General features: G+C 50.0%; 1 protein-coding gene across 1 annotated transcript in view; it reads right to left on the minus strand.

Annotated features, from left to right (window-relative positions):
* Positions 1–17,873, minus strand: part of SLC6A4 (solute carrier family 6 member 4) — a 37,050-nt gene that overhangs the window by 441 nt on the left and 18,736 nt on the right. Inside the window, exons 5-13 of the mRNA XM_079798872.1 lie at positions 17,477–17,615; positions 16,801–16,935; positions 16,362–16,465; positions 14,851–14,978; positions 14,481–14,593; positions 13,658–13,789; positions 12,366–12,465; positions 9,645–9,745; positions 4,688–4,855 (exon numbers count right to left, since the gene is read on the minus strand). Of these exons, the coding sequence (XP_079654998.1) occupies positions 4,688–4,855; positions 9,645–9,745; positions 12,366–12,465; positions 13,658–13,789; positions 14,481–14,593; positions 14,851–14,978; positions 16,362–16,465; positions 16,801–16,935; positions 17,477–17,615 (1,120 nt within the window). The remainder of the gene's footprint in view (positions 1–4,687; positions 4,856–9,644; positions 9,746–12,365; positions 12,466–13,657; positions 13,790–14,480; positions 14,594–14,850; positions 14,979–16,361; positions 16,466–16,800; positions 16,936–17,476; positions 17,616–17,873) is intronic.

Raw genomic sequence — 17,873 nt, forward strand, 5'->3', positions numbered from 1 at the left:
ATCGGCCTTCAGTAACATGCTTTTGAAGACCTAGGAAAACTTCTTTTTCTCTGGAAGGAGGAGGTTTCATGTGGCCACAGGGCTCGGGAAGCAGAGTGAGTGCTGGGTCCTGGCGCCCTCCGGCCCTCAGTCCTGCATACACACCACAGGCAGAGCGTGTTGTGCCGTCAGCCATGTAACAGCCAGGGTGTTACTGATTTAATGAGTCCACCCGTAAAGGCATACTGGTCAGTTCATACCAGGGTGCAACTCATCACATAATTGCATTTTAAAAGATGTGACCATTGAAATCGCTCCTAAAGTAATCTCATTCTGACATAGTGCTCCTCACGGGGGAAAAGCTGGGAACTTTTACATTAGAAACAGCTGAGGTACACAGAAGCTTTAAGGCAGATCTAAAATATGCTTGGGCTTGTGGATGCAACGGACAGCTCGCCTTGTAAAAGCATCGGGGTGACATGAAGCAGCTTGGGGAGGCGGAGGAGGAAAAACAGCAGCGCTGCAGAGGCTTAGAAAAATCTTTGTGAAGTTGCTTCGTAAAATCTTTGATGGCAAAGTCTGACTACGGTAAGCAGGCAAAATTGGATCGGAAAGCCTTTTTTGATTTACTGATTTTAGGAGAAGCTCTACTAGTTGTCCTTCTTATTTTGGATTAAAAAGAACATAGTCCATGGCCCTGGCCTGGTAGCTCAGTTGGTTAGAGAGTCATCCTGATACACCAAGGTTGAGGGTTCGATCCCTGGTCAGGGCACATACAAGAAACAACCAATGAATGCACAAATAAGTGGAACAACAAATCGATGTTCTCGCTCTCTCTCTCAAATAAATAAATACATTAGTCCCCCTCAATCTTTTTTTTTATTTCCTGGTTCTAGAAGTTCTTCTTGGATGAGCAGGGCCTACGGAATTCAAAAAGTGCCATTCTCATAGTTAATGAAATTCACAAAATTGTGCATGTTGTGTTCCTAATGATCTTAATATTCAAATACTGAAATCTCACACAGGAAGCCCATTTACAAAGGAATTCCTGCAGTGTCTACCAGCTGCTTTGAAATGTGGAGTTATAGAAAGCAACATTTCACAAACCATCCTTCCCCGAAGATGTATGACCATGTAACCTGATTAGACAGAAGTATGTAAGCCGATTAAATGGAATATGTAGCCTGATTACACAATTATATCTTGCTAATTGGGAACTGGGCACAGATCACTCTCATCTCAAGTGATATACAGAAAGAGAAGAAAGCACAGAGGTGTACAGTGAACCACATTGCACCCTGGCCCCCACCGACCTACTCTGCTGCCCCTCTGGCTGCTGATTCCCCCAGTATGCCAGGCCCACCCTTGTTTTCATATTTTGGCAGCATTCCAGTGGCCAGACTACTAAGACTCTCAAAATGTGCCAGCCCTGGCCTTCTGCAAGGCGATCATCTAAGAAATGGATCACTGTTGGATGCTTACTTATCAGGGACCAGGATCTTGTGCAGAGTACCAGGGGCTTCTGTGAATGACCGAATGGAGTTGATGACTCCAACCTTGAGACTTCCAGCTGCAGGTGGGTGTGATATCCTCCAAATTACAGGTGGGCAAGTGGTGGCTCCACAAACTCCTACCTGGTGTATGGCCCGGGGCCCACAAGAGTTAAGAAACTTACCTTTCTCTTTGTCTTTTATGTTTTTTACCATATTAACACTTCATAGGAAGCCTCCCTCCCTCACAGACAGAATGTTATAGGCCATCAAGTATGGTATTCACGAATAATTACAGTCCCTTGGTGTTCTTGGCAAAAAAACATGGCATGCTTTATCGCTCTCGGAGACTAAGATGCATGTGGGCATGTTAAAGCTTGGGGAAGTCCTGCAGTAAAGAAACCTATTCAACTTGCCTTGACCCAGCATTCTCCAAAACTTTTTGACTACATAACCTTTTCCCCCAGCAGTAAATGCCTACTGATAAGCCCTGGGACAACTGATCCTTAAAATATATTAACATTTGGGCCTGGCTGGCGTGGCTCAGTGATTGAGCGTCGACCTATGAACCAGGAGGTCACAGTTCGATTCCCAGTCAGGGCACATGCTCGGGTTGTGGGCTCCATTCCCAGTGTGGGATGTATAGGAGATATTCGATCAATTATTCTCTCTCACCATTGATGTTTCTATCTCTCTCTACCTCTCCCTTCCTCTCTGAAATCAATAAAAATATATTTAAAAAAAACATGAACATTTGGGAAATGTTAATCCAGTCCAACGAGCACATTTTAAGGCCACGAGAAGGCGAATAACTTGCCCTAGCTGACCAGGTCTTCTCCCTCCTGGTCCTCCTTGACCGGTAACTCACTGTTCCCTCTCTCGTGGCCTCTGGCGAAGACGGCCCTACAACCAGCCTTACCACTATCACTGATGGATCTGAGCTCTGTTAAGTATACACCTTTGGGTGGCATATCCTTGTGGGGAATTTGCAAGAAAGATGACCAAGATTTGAGGTGCAGTCTGTGCCCAAAGAATACTGACATTTATTAAACTGAGTTCCCACCCCTGACCTTGGCCTCTGGGTTTGAGTCAAGAGAGCCAGGGAACCCTCCACAATTGCCATAAAGGACAACCTGAAGAAACAAATTCAATGATTGGGTCCGAGCATGTGTTTCAAGCAACACCAGAGTTCAAGGCCCTTTGGAGGAATGAGAAGTGACAGGACAGGTTTGGGTGTAGGAAATTAGTAACTCCTTACAGAGTTCTGTTCACCTAGAATTCAGTTTTCCTACTTGGACAAAGAAATGAACTCCGTTCTCAGGAAGAGCTGATGTTTAATTGCCTCATGTCCTCTTGCCTCGTGTTTCTTATAAAGTGTTTTGGGGAGATGAGTGCGTTGGTCTCATGTTTGGGTTTTGCTTGTTAGGGCCCTCAGACCAGCCCATCTCAGTTTTCAGCTCATTATGGAGTACCATCTCTTCTAGCTTTCCCCAAATACCACGCTTCCCCTTTGAGCTTATCCCCTACGAAAGCACCCACCTACGAACTAGGAAGCGACCTGAACTACTAATTCTAGCAACATCGGATAAAACATGGCAACTCGCCTCTCCCTAACCTCTCGCACCAATTTCTACATCAGCAAACTATGAAAGGGCAAACTGAGGACAAAAGAGAAGCTGCAACTAAAGTGAGAGCATGGGACCAAGAACCAGGAGCCTTGGATTCTGAGCCTCCCTGTACTGTGCATCCTTGGACAAGTCACTAAAATAGGGACATTTTGAGCAGCATTATTCCTAGCCTCAGTATCTTTGTCAGCTAAGAACACCTGCCAATCCACCTCACAAGGTATTTTTCTTTTAAAAATTTGAAGACTATGGCATTTTTATTTATTTTTTATTTATTTATTAATTTATTTATTATTTTTGCTGTTGTTAATCCTCTCCAGAGGATATTTTTCCATTGATTTTTAGGGACAGTGGAGGAGAGAGGGAAAGACAGAGAGAAACATCGATGTGAGAGAAACACATCGATTGGTTGCCACCTGCATACGCCCTGACCAGGGCCCAGGTCGGGGAGGAGCCTGCAACCAAGGAATGAACCCTTGACCGGAATTGAACCTGGGACTGTTTGGTCTGCTGGCTGATGCTCTATCCACTGAGCAAAACCGGCTAGGACACCTCACAAGGTATTTTGATGACAAAATGCGATAATCTACATGAAGATGCTTTGAAAAATATACAAATTCTATGCAAATTGTAAGTTTCTGTTACTAATTTTTTATACCCATTATTCATTACTGAAATGAGTCTTGCTCTAATGGCAATTTTCTTTTGTTTACTCCAATGGCTTGAGCCAAAACTATGATGTTATGGCAACATCCTTATTTGGTGATGATTTTCAAAATAGCCCTTGTTACATTGCTGTTAGAGAAATGATCAGGGACATTTTCCACCATAATCTCTACTTAAATAAAAATTAGTGTATTGCCCCAGGCACCACTGATTTGATGCCAATGGCAAGCAGGAGGCAAAGGAGTTATCTGGTAAGTTTAGGACACTGCATACACCCCACGCTGTACACTAAGGTGCTCCCAAATGACCAGCTCCTTCCTGCACTGTTGGTTTGAGGGTTATGGGAAATGTCTTAAGAGGACAGTGGCAGCCGTGCGAGGTCTACACAGTATAAGTTATCAATAATAATAAAAGGGTAATATGCTAATTAGACTAGACATCCTTCTGGGCGTCATTCCGGACGAAGCTGAAGCCGGGGCCGGAGGGAAGCTGGTGCCAGCAGCTGGGGGAAGGAAGGCCTACTCTTGCACGAATTATCGTGCATTGGGCCTCTAGTATAAATATATAAGGTGAATTTTTAAAATATATATATTTTATTGATTTTTTACAGAGAGGAAGGGAGAAGGATAGAGAGTTAGAAACAACGATGAGAGAGAAACATCAATCAGCTGCCTCCTGCACGCCTCCTACTGGGGATGTGCCTGCAACCAAGGTATAAGCCCTTGACCGGAATCGAATCTGGGACCTTTCAGTCCGCAGGTCGACGCTCTATCCACTGAGCCAAACCAGTTAGGGCTATAAGGTGAATTTTATGTGGTGGACTTATTGCCTTTGAATAGAACATAATAAGAGAATCCTTTTCTCCCCAATTACCAGTTTGAACACACACACACAGACACAAACACACACACACTAGTGAGCACACACCTCCTTCAATGTCCCTGGAGTGATGATCAGCCGGTAGGTGATGTATGTGGGGATGCAGATGAAAGACGAGGTTCCTATGCAGTAACCCAGGAGGATACTCCAGTGAGGATAAGTATACTGGAAAAGTCGCAGCTGTGGCGGGCTCATCAAAAAACTGCAAATGATGAACTAAAACAGAAATTCCAAGAAACATGAAACATCTTAGCGGTATCTGTGTAGACACAGCTCTGATACCGCGAACGCCAAATGCAAAGCTAAGATATTTTCAGGAAGTTCCCAAACTGTGTGCAGTATCTTAGCTTGAACTCTGACACACGAAACGCACCGATTTCTGTGCCTAATTTACTGCAAAATAAAAGAGCCAGGTGCTTATCTTGACTTTCCTCCTGACCCCCGACCTCAACCTCTACAGTGTTGATTTGAGGTTTATGGGATGAGAGTGGGGGTGCCAAGACCTCAGACTGTTATTTAAGGGGGTTACAGCACCCCCTTCAGGGCAAAGGGGAATATATCAGCAGACACCAGAAGTGGTTTGGGTCCCTCTTATCGGACTGGGGAGGAATAAGCTGTGTGACCTCCACGGCCCCTGCCAGCCTAAGGGCCTCCTGTTGTCTCTGCTGTGCTCCCGTGTCCTCCTGCACTGCTCGGCTGCGGTGGTTTGGGTCGGATGGAAGGCACCTCTGTCCAGGAGAGAGAATGAGGTTCCTGGGTCTGTGCGCCTTCTCTCCCTGCCCCAGAGCTCTCTGCTCTCTGCATTCAGCGCCTTAGCTGGGCTCTCTGAAAGGCTGGCTGTGCCCCCAGACGTCCCAACCATGAACGACTGCCTGCCACAGGCCCCCGTAATGGAAGGGATAATGGAAGGAAAAAGCAACTTAATATGCTTTCTCCTTGAAAATTCAGTGAAAAATTTGACCGAGAAAAATTCCACGGTGTGCTCCCAACACTCCGTTGATGAGTTTTCTTATTTCAGTCTGGTTTCCAGAGAGAGCGTACGTATCGGTTTTTGCCTAGTAACCACTGTGGCCAAATACTTATTGCTCTTGATTTAATTTTATTTTATTTCATAGTCATAAAGAAGACAGTAATGTAAATTATTTGTGTGGTTACGCATCTATTTATATCTCTTTTTTTCCTTTGTCTGCAGGTAATAGAATGGGAAATTGTTAAACACACATCCATCTCCTGAACAGTGTTATCCTAAGCCCAGGAGGAAGCTTGCAAAACAGGAGCGCCGCCAATCGCAAACCTTCTCTGGGCTTACTCTCCTCACTCCAGACGTGGCTTCTAAGGGTGGTTTTGGAACAGGGAAAGGGGGGTCTGGTTAGGAGCCATCCCTGCTGTGACTCCTCTCATCGTGACGTCATGTGTGAAGTCCAGTGCAGCTCAGGGAGGCCTCGAGCCTTTGTTGTGAGCAGGACGCGTTGTTTCAGACACCCCTTCGCACGTCCCAGCCTCACCCCTTCGCACCTCCCAGCCTCACCCCTTCGCACCTCCCAGCCTCACCTCTTTGCACCTCCCAGCCTCACCCCTTCGCACCTCCCAGCCTCACCCCTTTGCACCTCCCAGCCTCACCCCTTCGCACGTCCCAGCCTCACCCCTGTGCACCTCCCAGCCTCACCCCTTTGCACGTCCCAGCCTCACCCCTTCGCACGTCCCAGCCTCACCCCTGTGCACCTCCCAGCCTCACCCCTTCGCACCTCCCAGCCTCACCCCTTCGCACATCCCAGCCTCACCCCTTTACACGTCCCAGGCTCTCCTTGCTCATAGACAATATTTTCTTTTTTTGTAACTTGGCTTCAGTGAGAAAGATTATTTTTAGTAAGCTACTCACTGTTTACCTAAAGCAGCCTTAAAAAGCCCAGAGCAGGGGATCTGTTTAAGTAAACCCAGAAGTGGAAGACAGATGTGCCTCCTCTTCATTGTGCCCTGGAGCACTTGCCTCTACAGGACATGAGTAAAGCGGACATCACAGGAATTATGAGTAATGTGTCTGAACCCAGCTCTGCACATAGGTTTTGCTGGACACCAAAACACAGTACAGCAGGAGTTCGCCCAGCCCGCCAGACACCCAGCAGTTCACAGAAGTGAAAACAGTAAAAGCCTGGGGCCAGGATCAGGTTGAGATGTGAGGCACTCAACCTCGGGCGCAACACTTAAAGGGGCCAAAATTTCAGGAATCAAGATAAGTAATATCTGAGCGCAATATGTTAAAAAGACAGGATCTGACACGGCCAGATTAGGGTGAGGGGAGTGAGGTAAGTCATCCCAGTGCAGGGTTGGATCCTGACTCTGTTTTAAAGTTGGTATTTTGTTCATCAGGGATTTTTTTTGGCATTAATTTCAGGTTTTTTAAAAAATATTGCATTAAAATAGCATTTACAGCCCTGGCCGGTGCGGCTCAGGGGTTGGAGCATAGGCCTGTGCACCAAAGGGTCTCAGGTTCCGTTCCCAGTCAAGGGCACGTGCCTGGGTTGCACGTTCAATTCCTGGCCCCAGTCGGAGCATGAGTGGGAGGCAACCAATTGATGTGTCTCTCTCACATTGAGGTTTCTCTCTCTCTCCCTCCCTCCCTCTCTCCCTTCCACTCTCTCTTTAAAAAACCAATGGAGAAAATATCCTCAGGTGAGGATTAACAACAACAACAACAACAACAAAAATAGCATTTATCTTGATTGCTGAGATTTTGGGTGCCCCTTAAATTTTATGTCCTTGTTGAGTGCCTCAGTTGCCTCTCCCAAAGTTCAGCCCTGGACATTTCCTGCCTGTGTGGGGACTGCTGAAGTAAACAAACAAACACGACTTCTTCCCTCAAGAAACTAATCCAGTGTCTCTCCTTCCTTTGAAAAACAAATGAAAGGATTTAAGTAGATTACATAGAAGCACTGGTAATAACGTAAATTAATAACCCATTTAGGTCAGGACTTCGACTTCTAGTAATGTCAGGCAGGTGATTCAGACCAACCCTCTTGCTGAAAACAGCTACCGTTTCTGGATTCTAAAATGGATATGTTTCTAATGTATCTGAAAGCGACAGGGAGCTGATAAGGCAATAAGGAACTGCCGGGCAAGGTCTAGGCCCTAGACCAGTGATGGCGAACCTATGACACGCGTGTCAGCACTGACACGCGTAGCCATTTCTGATGACACGCGGCCGCATGCCGAGGATGAAACATTTGCTGCTCCTGAGGATGAAACATTTGCGAAATAATGTTTTTTCCTCAAAGTGACACACTACCCGTGTTATGCTCAGTTTTTTGGCGAAGTTTGACACACCAAGCTCAAAAGGTTGCCCATCACTGCTCTAGGGGAACCCTGGAGCCCAGGGCCACTGGGCGTTCCTGCTGCTCGGCTGGCTCAGGTTTGGGAACCCCCGAGGAGGAATTCTGGGAGAGGCGCGGGCAGCATTGAGAAGGCCAGGGGAGCATGCCGTCCATCTCATAGACTCATGTGCTGTACAAAAAGTACCGACAATAAAGGGCTTCCCTGAGAAAGTCCAAACAGATCGCAAGAGGGGCTGTTTTCAAAGAGGGGGAAGGCAGAGACGTCCTAAGGAAAATGGATGGCCCAGACGCTTCAATAAGCTGAAGCTTATGAGGGAGGAAGTCTAATAATCTTTCTGGCGCTAAAAGATAGAAAAGCTCCCCCTCCCCAAATAAAACTACAGGCACATGAGAGACTGGGACAGCAGTCCCGCCGATGTGCACGGCGTGGCTTTCCCCCAGGCACCTCAGAGCGCACGTGGGGTGCTAGCAGGGTGCTTTCCATCGTCGGGCAGACATCTCCTTCAGACGGACACCAGGGAAACACAGGGCACGTGCAGCAAAGATGCTGTGGCCACTGAACACGTCCTGGCAAATGGGCAACCGCTGAACCCGAACTTTCTCAGCCAGGTCCTTCGGCCATAAGTAGATTCTACTTTGGATTCAGGTCATACGTGAGGACCTGTGTGGGGGGTGGGGGGTGTCTTTAAGAAAATGGACACAAGCCTGGCCGGCGTGGCTCAGTGGCTGAGCATCAACCCATGAACCAGGAGGTCACTGTTCGATTCCCATCAGGGCACATGCTCAGGTTGTGAGCTCGATCCCCAGTGTGGGGTGTGCAGGAGGCAGCCAATCAGTGACTCTCTCTCATCTTGAAGTTTCTATCTTCACTCCCTCTCCCTTCCTCTCTGAGATCAATAAAAATATATTTTAAAAAAAGAAAGGAAAATGGACACAAAATCACCAGGACCCTGCCCAGGGCCTCATGAGCAGCCCAGCAAATCCTTCCCCAGCCTTGAACAGTTCTTAATTGTCTGTGACCTCAGACCCTTTACTTAGCGTCTCTAAGCCTCAATTTCCTTAAATGTAAACTGGAGTATTAGAGCTATACTATGTCACAGAATTGTAGTGAGGGTTAAAAGTAATTCCACGTCTGGCCTGGTGCTTACTGTTGAATAACCGTTGTTTATCATGATCCCTGAGCAGGGGAAGGAAGCTATAAGGCAGGGGTCCTCAAACTTTTTAAACAGGGGGCCAGTTCACTGTCCCTCAGACCGTTGGGGGGCCGGACTATAGTTTAAAAAAAAACTATGAACAAATTCCCTATGCACACTGCACATATCTTATTTTGAAGTAAAAAAAAACAAAACGGCAAAAACACCCGCATGTGGCCCGCGGGCCGTAGTTTGAGGACGCCTGCTATAAGGCCTCCGAGGCCCAGATGACGCTATGGTGGTGGGAGTCAGAAGAGTGGTTAGCCACGGGGGGCACGGTGACTGGGAGGGGACACAGAGGGGCTTCAGCTCATCGTTTTGCTTCTTGGTATGATTTTTGGCTACAAAAGTGGGCTCACTCTATAACATTGCATGGAATGGACCCTTTTTGGTGTATGTTTCACTTCGATAGGATTTATTTCTTGTAAGTGTTTGAGCGGGTCTTTCTCCAGAGCCGGAAGGAGGAGGGAAATAACAACTCACCAGGAGAAACAGAGGGCTGATGGCCACCCAGCAGATCCTCCAAAACCATCCGGGGCTGAAGCCCAGCATCTCCTTCACGTCGCTGCAGAACTGGGTGATGCCTGCAACCAGCCGGGGAGAGAGAGACGGATCAGTGCGAGAAGACGTGGGCTGTCCGGTCCCTCAGAGAGAGGAGCAGCTCTGAAATGTCTCGTGAGGGGCTCAGGGCACCAATCTGGTCTGAAAGTGGGACGGAGGGACCTGTCCCAGAATTGCATTTCAGAGCAAGCAAGTTCTTTCTGCATAGAGTAGGGTGGGTAGGGGGCCTCTGGGAGAGACCTAAAGCCCCCTCTTGGAGCCCACACTGCCTTTCTAAGATCTCAGCATACATTTTATTTTATTGCTACTGTGGGAAAGAAAGTTATGATTTAGTTAGGAATGACGAACCCGCTCAACAGGGACTGACTTGGACCTTATGACCATGTACGGGAAACCTGCAAGAGGACATTTTAACCACGGCACGGCCCAGCCACCTGGCAGAGCCCGATCAAGGTTCTTCTGTCAAAGTAGCTGGCATGGAAGTGAGAAGTGAGACCCTGGCTGGTGAGAAATTGAGAAGGGGCAGGAAGGGTGCCCTGCGCTTGCTTCCCTGAGAGAGCCTGGCAATACCTCGGGCAGGTCTAGAGTGGTGCACACATTTGAACTCTGTCGTGTGAATTGCCGAGGAGGTGGGGAGGACTTCTTTTTTAAAAAGTGGACTCACGTGCAACTCAAAACCTCCCCCCCTCTTTATACCTATATCTATACTAATAAAAGAGTAACATGCTAATTGCCCGTACCTTCGTGACACCCACCAGCCAATCAGGAGTGAGTATGCAAATTAACCCAACAAATATGGCGGATCAATGTGCATGCACAGGCGCCATCGGCTGGGGGTGTGGTGGGCCTCTGGGCAGTGTGGGAAGGCAGAAAGGTGGCTCCGGGCTGGAGCAGAAAGGCGATTCTGGGCCAGAGTGAAGGTGGTGCCGGCAGCCAGGGGAAGGAAGGCCCATTCTTGCATGAATCTTCGTGCATCGGGCCTCTAGTATATATATAAAACCCTAAGCGACCAGTTGACCATTTGACCAGTCACTATGATGTGCACTGACCACCAGGGGGCATATGCTCAACGCAGGAGCTGCCCCCTGGTGGTCAGTGTGCTCCGACAGTGGGAGCACTGCTCAGCGAGCTTATTGAGCGGCGGTGGCAGCAGGCACAGCGGGCTTGGGCTCCTCCCCGGCTGCCTGCCGCTTCTTGCACTACTACATCCCTCAGGGGATGTCGGATACTGGTTTCGGCCCAATCCCTGCCCAGCCTGTGAGGATCGGGCCGAACCTGGCAGTCCGACATCCCCCGAGGGGTCCCACATTGCGAGAGGGTGCAGGCCAGGCTGAGGGACCCCACCAGTGCATGAATCCGTGCACCAGGTCTCTAGTTATACACAATGACAAACACTCTAAAGCTGTTTTATTATCATAGGAGCTAGGAAAATAAATACATTTTCAGAATGAATTCATCTCTTCGGGATTTTAAAGATAAAGAGAGGCATCCCTGAACCTGGTTGTCTTCACTTCGATTGCCTGTGCCCACACCAGCCCCACCCAGGGGCTCCTGGGACTCCTGCCACGGGACCCAGGTGAGCTCGCTGTGTGTGCTCCTTCCCAGTGGCTTCGTTATTATCAGATTCAATCCCAGGACCTGAGGCGGTTTTTCCAGGGCAGATCACCCAAACAGGAGCATTCTTGCCTCCTCCCTAGAAGATAAACTCCTAACCTCTGCCTCGGGACTCTGCGGGGAGCTCCTGCTTGTGAAATGGAAGCTGAGGGCTACTCTATAGGACAGTGGGACAGGGTCCCTGCAAATGCCTTCACCGGGCCCTGGGTCTCTGCGTTCCTTCCGCCCAGTTCTCACAGCCAGTCAGGAGGGTAAGCATCCACTGTGGGTGAGCTGCAGGGACCGCTTCAGCCTGTCTCCACCGGGTAAACATTTGAACTCAGAGGGAAGCCCTGGCCGATTTGGCTCAGTGGTTAGAGTGTCGGCCTGCGGACTGAAGGGTCCCGGGTTCACTTTCAGTCAAGGGCACGTACCTTGGTTGCAGGCTCCTCTCCAGCCCTGCTCAAGGCTTATGTAAGAGGCAACCAATCGATGTGTTTCTCTCACAACGATATTTCTCTCTGTCTTTCCCTCCCTCTAAAAATCAATGCAAAAATATCCTCAGGAGCCCTAACGGGTTTGGCTCAGTGGATAGAGCGTCGGCCTGCGGACTGAAGGGTCCCAGGTTCGATTCTGGTCAAGGGCATGTACCTTGGTTGCGGGCACATCCCCAGTAGGGAGTGTGCAGGAGGCAGCTGATTGATGTTTCTCCCTCATCAGTGTTTCTAATGCTCTAATCCTCTCTGTAAAAAATCAATAAAATATATTTTTAAAAAATCCTCGGGTGAGGAAGTAAGTAAATACATACATACATACAATAAACTCAGAGGGGGAAAAACATCCTCCGCAGGGTAAAGCGACCTGCTGTGAGAGGGTGGTGGAGAGGAGGGCCTGTTTCTGAGGAAGGCACTCACCTGAGCTTATCTCACAGACCCGCCAGGAGGTGACGTCTCGCACCCGCCCTGCCCTTCGGTGCAATCAGCCCTTCTCCGGGCTGTGGCTGCGGGCTGCCAGAGAAAGGGCTGTGGCTGGTGGAAGGAAGCCTCTTACCGTAGAACCAGAACACAGCCATCGCTTCTATCAGGGCCACGGTGAGCACGGCGGGCCCCGTGGCGTACTCCTCCAGCAGCTTCACCACGTAGGCCCCGCCCTGCAAAGGCGATCAGGCCCTGGTCAGGGGTCGCCTGAGGCATTGCCTCCTCCCCAGAGGGGCCTCAAGGAAGGATAATTCTGGGCAGTCCCGCCGTGGACCTAATGTAAGGGCCTCTTGGACTGGCCTCAGGGTGGACCAGATTCTACCCCTCGAGGCCTCTCCCCACCCAATGGAGTGCCCCCTTCGTGTTCCCTCTCCCACTACGTTTTAAGAGACAAACTCAAATGGGCCTTGATCTATTTTCAACTTTCTTCAATTTACCGAACACCTACTGTGTATACTCTACCTTAGAGAATCCCGGTCCCTAAAGACTGAATCTGGGCCCTGCCGGTGTGGCTCAGTGGTTGAGCATCGACCTATGAACCAGAAGGTCATGGTCCGATTCCTGGTCAGGGCACATGCCCGGGTTGCGGGCTTGATCCCCAGTGAGGGGCGTGCAGGAGGCAGCCCAGCGATGATTCTCTCTCGTCATTGATGCGTCTATCTGTTTCTATTTCTATCGCTGAATCTGGGAGATTCCACAATACCAGACCCACCGAGTACATGGGTCACACCTTCTGCCCTAACTCATACGTCCCTCGGGCCCTGCTCAGGGTCCCAGCACCCTATCGAAGCTCCACAGACACTGGGTCATGGCTTGAAGATTCATATCTGCAAAATCTGCCTTGAGACAGGACACAAGCTTAGGAAATCTGTGGGTACTTATCTGATGTCCGTTTTACAGTATTTGCTTCAGCTACAAAAAAAACAAAATCACTGGAGGGGATCTGACGTCTTCACCATTGCAAGTTCTCTGGAGGAGACCAGGTGACATTGCAAACCCGGGACGCCAGCCTCCAGATGTTCTGCACATCCGGACATCAGGGCAATATTGCCACGAAAGCAGCCCAAGGGGCTGGGAATATACACTGGAAAAGCAAACCTTAGTTTTTCTCCAGATGTGCTGCCAAGCCTGAAATCTAGTTGGATTTACTGCAAAATGCCGAGAGTCTCCAGATTCTACGGACAGATGCCACTAGAAACAACTTTCCTTTTTATCTTTGATGACAAGCTTTGTATGAGCCTCCCTCCCCTTTGGCCCCAAAGCCAGGCAGGGCACCTGTGGGATGGAAGGAAAGGAATGGCTTCTTGAAGCTTTCGTTCGCCTGCCCTCGGGGAGGCTGACTCAAAGCCGAGTTGGGATACTCACAAAAGTCAGGGTGAACAGGGACCCGAAGAAGCAGGTCACGACCACACCCAGCACCAACAACTCCCTGCGCTTGGACCAGATATGCGGAAACTCATCCAGCACCGCCGTGATCACCCCCTCCAGGCCTGCAAACTGAGAGGGACGCGCACGTGGTCACAGGGGATGCTCACGTGGTCACAGGGGAGGCTTTGGCCCAAAGCGGTTGGTTACCTTCTAGGACGGTGAACAGGAGGGTGGGGTTAAGACTGGCGAGCGAGCGACCAGTCAAGCTGATCATGATCAGCAGCCCTCACTGCAAATACCTTTTCCTGTTTACAGTCCTTTAGAGCCCATCCCTAAGGAAAGGAAAACACAGCACGGGGAGAGGACTTTTTAGGGGAGGTCCCTTGGGGAGCCTGTGGCTGCACCAGAAACGCCGACTCCAAGCCCAGACTCAGTCCACGCTAAGAGCAAGGCGCGGAGCTGGATGTGGGCGGCAGGGCACCGAGACGCAGGCGACCTCGCCTGGCCTTTCGCTGCTGCCATCAGGTCACGGGACCGTGCACAGTAATAGCAGCTCACGTAGGCTGAGCCCCTGGCCTGTGCTTGTGGATATACTCCCAGTCACCCCATCAATGACTCTCTGAGGTACTGGAGGGTGGTAAGCCCAGTCAATGAGGAGCGAATTAGGGGCTGGGGGAGCACCAGGAGTGTTCCCTGGGGCGGTGGGGGGGGGGGGGCAAGCAGGATGGGAAGGAACGGGTACAACTTCCTCTTTCCACTCCCCTTCCTCCGCCTCCTCCTTTCCCCCCTCCTCTCCATCCTTCCCTCCCCATCCACTCACCGTGCTATCCAAGCCCAGTGTGATCAACATCAAGAAGAAGATGATGGCAAAGAAGGTGGACGCCGGCATGTTGGCGATGGCTTCTGCGTATGTGATGAAGAGCAGGCTGGGGCCTGAGACAGAGGGGGAGGGGGAGCCCATAGTGTACTCAAGGCGCCCGTACTGGGTGTCCGGGGAGCTGCCCATCCCCACCCCGGCCTGAACACCTGGGAAGGGCTGAGATCTCCAAGGCATTACATTTCTTTAAGATCTTTGAAAAAAAATTTTAAAAACCATTTAGAAATAATTCAAACGTTAGATATTGAAAAGCTCCAAAGAGCAGCAAAGCAATTCCATGGGAACAAGGGACCTGAGCAGAAGGAGGTCCTACCTGCGTCTTTGGCCACCTCGGATACATCCTCCTTCCTCATCTCGGCCATGTAGCCAAGCACCGTGAAAATGACAAATCCCGAAACGAAGCTCGTCATGCAGTTCACCAGGCTGGTCACCAGGGCGTCTCTGGAGCAGAAAACCCAAGGGGGCTGAGACATTTCCAAGTCAGGAGTCTGAGGAGCATCTGTCTCGGGGTGCGGGGTGCGGCAAGGGTGAGCAGGCTGAGCTCACGGGGACGTCAAGCCCATCCTGGTGTCCCTGCCCCGCCCAGCGCCCGGCCTCTCAGACTGTTGGACCAGCCTTGAAGCACAAGCTGCCGTTATCTTCACGCATGGCAGGGAGGACAGCTGGTCAGGGTGGCTATAAATACCGCCCTGATGTGAACCAGCACCGCGCAGACCTCGGTTTCCAACAAGGTTTGCTCTGAAGCAGGGCCTGGGTTAAGTGGGAGCCGGAAGGACACCTTGGCCTCAGATGTAGGCTTTTGCATCATGTGCCCCTGAGGTTACAAGACGCCAGAGTGACACCCTGACACTTTTAATAGAAGACCTCACCGCAGGACTTCCGGCTGGTGTCCCAGCGCAAGGCCACATTGCTCGTGGTGTGTGTGTGTGTGTGTGTGTGTGTGTGTGTGTGTGTGTGTGTGTAAATTCCTTTTTTTTTATTAATTAATTCCGTAATTATGAGCAGCATAATTCGATTGCTGCACCTTGCCATCTGTGATAGAACATTAAAACAAAGTCAACTCTAATGATGGTGAGTGATATTTAAATCATAATTGGTGCAACACTTTCTTTTATCAACATTTCTGAAATAAGATTTTACCATAAAAATTATGGTGTTTTGTGTTGGCCAAAATAGTTCAATCAGCCCTGCCTGGTGTGTCTCAGTGATTAGAGCATCGGCCTGCGCGCCAAAGGGTCAAGGGTTCAATTCCCGGTCAAGGGCATGTGTCTGGGTTGCAGGTTTGACCCAGGCCCCTGGTTGGGGCGAGTGTGGGAAGCAACAAATCGATTTCTCTCTCTCTCTCCCCACCACTCCCTTGCACTCTACAAAAAGGAAAAAAAATATCCTTGGGTGAGGAGTAACAAAACACACAAAAAAAGGGAAAAAATATTGCTCAATCATTATACTTTTTGTGTCTATATACATAAACAAGTGATCACATTATAATTGTGTTGTTAAGTACAATAAGTCCAATATAAACATTTAGTGCCTGTTGCGATTTTTGTAAACCTGCTTTAGAATTTCTTAATTGATTTTTTTAAATATACAGAGACTCGCAAAATGGAAGTGGCCTGGGGCCTCTCTCAGCCCCTGAGTGGCCCGGTGAGGCTGTGGCTAAGGGTGAGCTGATCAGGGACCTACGGCACCCCTGAGGGTCAGAGTGTCAACATGGCCCGAGCCCAGCCAGGTTTGAGGCCATTGGTTTAATCGCCTTCCTCCAGATCGGCTGACTTACACTCACCCCACTTTTAAGCTTTGCTTGGGGGGGCCCCTGATACTCACTGGTAGCAGTTGTTGTTGAATTTGTTGTAGCTAGCAAAAGCCAGTAAGACCCCGAAGCCAGGACCAAGGGAAAAGAAGATCTGAGCGGCAGCATCCAACCACACCTGGAACACAGCAGAGGCCGGGTGAGGCCGGGCCCTGGGCTGACGGGGGTGCCTCCACGTGGCTGTGTGCAGACACAAGTCAGCAGCTCGCCAGGCTTGTTCCGGGGATGGCCGCCTAGCCAGTGCCAACAGATGTGGTTTCTCTGCTGCATGTGGGCACAAGCCAAGCCAGGGACCTCAACTGGACTTTCCAGGCTTGTATTTCTGATTGAACGCATCATTGCAGACCTGCCATGGAACCCCCATTTTTAGTTGCTGCTACTGTCCTATTGGGAGGGTTAGCGGCACTTAGTAAAATGACAGAGAGGTGCACACCGTTTTCCTCATTGTCTTACCCCCGTCTCCAGGAGTTTCTGCCAGTTGGGCTTCAAGTAGAAGAGAACACCTCTCCAGGCTCCAGGGAGGGTGGCCCCCCTCACCAGCAGGACCAAAAGGATGATGTAGGGGAAGGTGGCTGTCACCCACACCACCTGTGAGGAAGGGAAGACTGGTCATCACCACGTGGATGTCGGTGTCTTTTATTCTTGAAAACCTTCAAGAAAGCAGATCCACCTCTTTTCTTTTCTCTGTGATTGTAGGAGGCAGCGTGCTGCAGCAGACAGATCACAGCCCTCAGAATCAGACAGGGACCTGATCCACCGCTGGGTGGTGCTACCTACCTCCAAACCCACGCCCCACCTGCAAGTGGGGCAAGAATCTAGCAGGAAACAGTCAAGGAGCCACTGAGCAAGGTCCACCGGGGCTTTTCAACAACTTATTGCCACTATTATTCATTGTGACGCTACCAGTGAGTTAAAGACGTTTTTCTTAAAAAGCGTGTCATGGTTCTTGGAATTGGCCCATTTCTAGAACCTTCTAACATTTGGTGGAGAGAGAGACTGAGCATCCTGGGATGTGTCTGGTGTAGAAGGAAACAATGTCCCCTTGTCTGTGGCTGTCGGGCCCACTGAGTTCTGAGTTGGAGATGCCCTGGGGCCCCTTGGCGGCCTGGATCAGCAGAGTCCTCCTTACCTTCCCGGATGTTTTGACGCCTTTCCAGATGCTGAAGTAGATAATAGTGAAGATGAGCATGATGCAGAGGGCAAGCTGCCAGCTGACGCCCCCCAGGTCCTGCAGCCCCTTAGACCGATGGATCTGCAGGACGTGGCGCCTGGAGTGAAAGAGAAAGAAAGGCCTGGGAGAGGGTCTGAACAGTGACCTGAGCACAGCGTCCTGATACCCGGAGGAGGTGCCAAGAAGACACGGGCCTGGCCAGGGTGGCTCAGTGGTTGAGCATCGACCATGCACCAAGAGGTTGCCCGTTTGATTCCTGGTTAGGGCACATCCCCAGCGGTGGGCGTTCAGGAGGCAGCTGATCGATGTTGATATTTCTCTTTCATCAATGTTTCTATCTCTCCCTCTCCTTTCC

This window comes from Cnephaeus nilssonii, assembly GCF_951640355.1.
Source record: "Cnephaeus nilssonii genome assembly, chromosome: 19".
Taxonomy (NCBI): Eukaryota; Metazoa; Chordata; class Mammalia; order Chiroptera; family Vespertilionidae; genus Cnephaeus; species Cnephaeus nilssonii.